The sequence below is a fragment of the Centroberyx gerrardi genome, chromosome 1 (genome assembly GCF_048128805.1).
Source record: "Centroberyx gerrardi isolate f3 chromosome 1, fCenGer3.hap1.cur.20231027, whole genome shotgun sequence".
NCBI lineage: Eukaryota > Metazoa > Chordata > Actinopteri > Beryciformes > Berycidae > Centroberyx > Centroberyx gerrardi.
The window spans coordinates 18890315-18896289 of NC_135997.1; the positions used below are offsets into that span (position 1 = coordinate 18890315).

The following is a 5975-nucleotide window of genomic DNA, read 5'->3' on the forward strand; positions in this document are numbered from 1 at the left end:
TCTTCACATATTTGGCAATTATCACATGTGAGTTAGAGCACCCTCTCCCTCACTCCCTCTCTCTTCCGTTCGCACTCTTGTCCCCACTCTGTTTCTCTCCCTCCTTCCTACAGTACTCCAGCTGGACCTGGCTGTATTTGGAAATCGCTCTCTCAACCTACTACATGTATATTCTCATATTGTGTGTACAGAATTCCTCTAATTTCACAGTCTGGCAAAACATATCTACATGGACCGCTGAGAGTATGGTCTTCTCATATCATACCTCTCCCACTCACACAAGCAAACATATAACAGCTAGCCTGGGGTCTCCTAAATAAGGCTATTAGGGGAGGGGAAGTGAGAATAATCACACTTTCACACTTCAAGACCATGCCGGAACAACAACAAAATGACTTAGACAGGATGGCTGTGCAAAGAAAATCTGTCAAGAGCGCTATCTCTTCTCACTCTCTCTCTCTCCTCTCTCTCTCTCTCTCCATCTATCTATCTATCTATATATATATATCTATCTATCTTTTCTCTCTTCGCTCTCTCTTACACACACATCAAGATAAGCAGAGTGTTTGTTCGGAGTCTAGAGACAGCATATGTTGATATGAGCGTTATGCCAGGTGTGGCTAACTGTGTTGGCTTGCTGTCATTTGTGACTGCTGTGACCCACCAGCCGTCCAAGACACCTAGGGGGCATTTCTTAAATTGAAATGTATTAAACATATCACCAACATGAAGGATGGATTTACTATTAAATACTTAACCACAGGTCTGCAGACCAGAGTGAGTGGTGGTAGATTCATTACCATGAAACAAGGCACACTGATAATGGAGACATAGTCATCCAAGTCATTTTCTGTCTCATTTTCTGAAACAATTTCTCACAAGTGGTCATCTCCTTAGCCGCTACCTCACCTGGAAATTTCCAGCATAGTCCTCATCTCTGTCTCCTTCCCGGCCCTCCTTCAGAGCAATAAGGGTGAACCCTCTGAAGTAGGAGGGGCTGGATGCAATCAGAGTCACTGGAGAGAAGCAAACAAGAGCGAGAGCAAGCATCAATTGACAGAGAACAATGTAAAGCTGAAATAGAATCCCAAAGCCCCACACAGACTGAAGTGGAAGCCGTTAGCTACCAGTCTGAGGACTTTTATTTAGAAATAATACTAGATGCACTAAGTTTTAGTGGCTAAAGGGTAAGATATTTTGAAATGGTTGGAATTAAAATTTGGTTGTGATTTTTATATCCAAACGTTTCACATTAAGATGTGTCTCAAGTAACATAAAATGATAATGATTATCCAGTCTCAGATATGGGCTGTATTTCCATTACGTCTTGGAAATACAGTTAATCATTTTTGTACATTTTGTAATTTGCATTTAGCAGGATTGGAAAGAATGTTATGTCATTCAATTACAGATACTTAATTCTGTGATAAGTATCTTGAGATATGTGGGGTTTTTTTAAGTTTCAAAAATACTATACTACTTACTTTCTGACACGGATGAGAGTTTTAATAGCAAAAATGTAATCTATCAACCCATTTAGAGCTACCAGAACGCCTCATTGTTGTGTGATTTAGCTGATTCATGATTAAATAAAGGAATGAACCGACCACAGTGCATTATATTGTTATAAGCTTTAGGGCCAAGATGGGAATGCAAATATGACAATGAACCATTAAGACTCACAGAGCAGATGGCACGAGCCTATTCACTGCATATCAGCCAATGTCATAATTCACTTTAGCCAAAAATACTGTGATAAGGGACTATGGCTTGTCAAAATATAAAAAATGATCTGAAACCATGAAAGAGCACATCCTGTAACAGACTGCAGTTTGTTCAAAAAGATAGTTCGCAGTGGGCTCTACTGAGATTTCCATACTTATTCAGATTTGATCATAGAGTTTTTCAACGTCTACTCATGTGTGTTCAAACAGGGTTGGAAATGGCCATATATTATGCCACCTCTTTTTAATGGTTAAAATACAAATTTGGCATTCCGAGTTTCTATCGATGAATGTTGAAGTAGTCTAGACTCATCTCTAATAACAATAAAGTATCAACCTCTAGTCCTAAAAGATACTTTCAGGTTATCCAATAGCCTACGCACACACTAATAAGATAAAGGGCGCGTTAAAAGTAGGTTCTGTAGAAACTTATTGTAAGTTTGCATACTGTAGTCTACTAGTGTACTGGTGCTACGACAGTGCGCAGCCCGTGCCAACCAATGCATTACGCGTTAAGTTGCTGAAAAGCGTACAAACCTCTGTACGTGCTGCCCGGCTGGTAGCTCTCCGGGTCTCCCTCGACACGGAGGCGAAACTCGCTGTAGCCCTCCTTCCGAGTGCCTTGAGCCCGCAGTATCCGACTACAGTACCCGTCCCCCTTCCCGGCTCTCTCCGAGGGCTCCTCGGTGAAAGCGAAGGTATTGCACATCGCGGCAGAGATGAAGCAGAGCAGCAGCATAACGCACGAATTTAACCCGGCTCCTGTCATCGTGCGGGCTTTAGACCGTGGATGATGCGCGGAGAGCAAGGAAATCTTGCCAGAGGGAGACTAAACGTTTGTTTCACCTCCCGGCACTCCAAAAATATGAACCAAACTTGCCAACTGGTCAGGACCTACAGTAGCCAAGTAGACTCTGCTTCTGCTAAGAGGGTAGATCCATCCTGGTGTGAATGGGAGAGAAAGGGAGAGAAAGAGAGGAAGAGGACTGGCTGGCTGGGACGGGCTGTGCACTCGCTCTAGGAGAACTGCACACTGCCGTTGGTTTGGCTGAGCAGGACAGCAGGGGCCAAAGCCAGGAGCGAGCGCTGTGCGGCTGTCCGTCTCCAAGGCCACAGTTACAAACCTACTAGTTGAATACCCCGAACCGACACACTGAGAACAAAACAGCCAAACATTCCTACCAATGACTGCAGTGAGGGGGCAACGCGTTTGGCATACTTGGAGCGAGCTCCCCTGCGCCCGGTGCTGCGCGTGTGTGCTTACTCAGGACCCTTAAGGACGACGGCAAAGACACATAGACAGATGCACAGTGTAATTAATAATGCATGCTAAACGGCTGTCGCCCTCCCCGTACACGCACACACGCACGCACACACACACACACACACACACACACACACACACACACACACACACACACACACACACACACACACACAATCACTCTCCGCCTCTGTGTCTCTCTATCCATCTATGTCCCCTGAAGAAGAATCACTATAATATGGCCACAATATTCCTTTAGGGATTGAAAGTGTGTCTGCGGAACACAATTGTGAATTTACAATTCACAATGAATATATATATATATATATATATATATATATATATATATATATATATATATATATTCATTCATCATATATATATATATTCATTGTGAATTGTAAATTCACAATTTACAATCTATATATATATATATATATATATATATATATATATATATATATATGTATATGGATATTGTATCTTGTTTATTGGCACATTTTTGTGTAAGGAAATGTTAACGGGTCGCTAAACTCAGCCAGCACTCCTAACTTCTGAAGTGGACTCAAACTGTAAGTGTTCCTCAAGAAAAAAGCTGCAAATAGTTTATTTTCATTTGAATTGTTTGTAAATATTGGAGCAAAATTGATCTGTACTTGAATTATTCTGTGGTCTGAAAGTTGCAAAGAGGTTATTTACAATTAACAAATCCAACTTTTATTATTTATTTTATTTGAAAAAACGTATATGGCCTTTGTGGCTATGAAATCATCCATTGAAACAAATACTAATGTAGTTCTTTGTTGATGGGGTGATATTGTAAGGCAAACAGTGGTGTCACCAGCTGAAACTCTGTCCCCCAACTGTCACCTTAATCTGGCAGCACAGTATGCTGTTGTCAGTGATGTTTATTGCTGGTATTTTCATAGACTATATACTATACATAGTTTCTATATGTTATCAGCAGTTCTCCTAACAATCTCATTTGTTGCACACACTTATGAGCAAATATTTTGAGCTGAAATACAATTGGCAGTGCCTTTAATCTTAATATCATTCAAACAGCTATGGACTGGTATGTGAAACTCTATCGGCATCTTAGGCCTTCTTGGCAATCCTTCACTGATCCCTTGCAGTGTCCCAGTTGTGATGGCCCCACCCTGCGTATCAAATTGAGATTTTTTGGAGAGGGCTAAGAGAAGGGTTAACTCTTTGTGAAGCCAAAAACCAGTCAGAGACTGTTCAAAGATTTTTTCAGTTGAATTTAAAGTATTGTTATTCACCAGTCCCTGTTTGGGATACACAGCTAAATGTATCTGCTTGAATTGGTTTTCAGTGATTTGTGAATAAAATGTAACCTGTCTTTCTCTCTGTTCTCCATCATTCGCTGTCTGTCACTCTCCCTGTCTCCTTGCTTTCACTCACATACCTGCACACACACTTGCCCACTCACCTTTTTATTTTTTATTCTTTTTTTCAGTAGTCAAGGTTCAATATCAGGTTGATCAGTAATGTCAATAGAGTACAGCTAGTGGTCAAGAACCTGACTTATTGCTCTCCATTACATAAAGTGCCCTTTGTGTCCACCCATAATATAATTTATTGACCACTGATTTAACAATAAATCAACATTTTATGTAATATTTTATTAAGAGACTAATGGAAATGCAGTTTGCCAAGATCTGTTGTTTTCCATTACATATTATTCCATAATGTTTTATTGTTTGATTGATTGATTCAGTGATTGACGCAACTCCAACCATGCCTTGTAGCTCTGTAGCAGAGGCCTGATAATTCAGTGCTGATTACAAAAACTGGATAAGTCAGACCCTTGTTACTTATAATAATTTACCCAGCCATTACTCCATGCTGCACCAGCATCATTTAGAGCCTTAGTGCATTATGGCAGCAGTGAAATTAGCATTTGCCTGGCTAAAACACAGGGTGTTTGGACCAAAACCACGCTAGAAAAAGTACCTTGCACCGGAGTTGTCATCACTCGTTGATGGGGTTTGCTTTCTTTTGACCCTGCATATCTCTATTAACAGGCTAAGAAACAAAAACCACTCCTGATCACTTGCTACCTCCCTCTCTCTCTTTTATCTCCCGCTCTCCTTTCCTGCCCTCTCCCTCTCAATTCATTTTTTATCTCCAAAGTCTGATGCGACGGTTGTCTATTCACCAAGAGTTCTCCAATCACTGAAAAGACAACACGCTAGGGCTAAGAACACAACGCTGAGTGTAAAGTGCAAATCAATAAGTGCAAAAGTCTTGATGTAATCTCAGTTTTTTTCTTTGCTTCTTCGGTAGGCTACATTTATGCTTTGTGACACTCTCTCACAGCTCCCTCTGAGTTTATTTCAGTCTTCAAAATGGTCAGCAGGCATGTAATGAGAATGAAGCCAGTTCTGATGCACGCTGACGAATGGGGAACAGCTATTCTCTGCGCATCTACCGCTGGGTTGATGGATGGATGATGGGGGAGGAAAAGAACAGAGTCCAGAAAGCAGAATGCTACACCAGCAGGTGTCATGAAAGCATTTTCTCTCACAGCTCTGTTGAGATGAGTCTTTTCTCTACCTTCAGTCCTCAGGCTACTGCCTGCCTCTCAGAACATAATACAGTATACCAAAGCAATATCCACTTACATTCTCTATTAGCAACATGAGAGCAGAGGAAAATTCTGAAGTAGTGTAGCTAGGGACGGTATCACAGAAAAGTTCCTTGCATTATATAATGTGGGGGGGTCCTTTGTGGAATCTCTGAGCGGACTTGGAAATGTGCTGTAGACTTGTAAATGATTTCAATGCATTAGGGCTTTTTAAGTAACATTTAAATAATCCATGTTTATGTTTACTTCTATATTGGGCCCAGTAGATGTAAATGCAAACCACTGTTATAAGCTTTTTGATTTACATTCTAAAGTAACCTGCAAACAAATGTTATTTTTATGCTCATTTTGGATATAGACTTTTATACTGGGAAGT

At 40.8% G+C, this 5975-nt stretch overlaps 1 protein-coding gene across 1 annotated transcript in view; it reads right to left on the minus strand.

Annotated features, from left to right (window-relative positions):
• The window catches only part of spon1a (spondin 1a), a 71126-nt gene extending 68633 nt beyond the window's left edge, over positions 1-2493 (minus strand). Inside the window, exons 1-2 of the mRNA XM_071907085.1 lie at positions 2262-2493; positions 910-1016 (exon numbers count right to left, since the gene is read on the minus strand). Coding sequence (XP_071763186.1) covers positions 910-1016; positions 2262-2493 — 339 coding nt within the window. The remainder of the gene's footprint in view (positions 1-909; positions 1017-2261) is intronic.
• Between the last annotated feature and the right edge of the window lie 3482 nt (positions 2494-5975).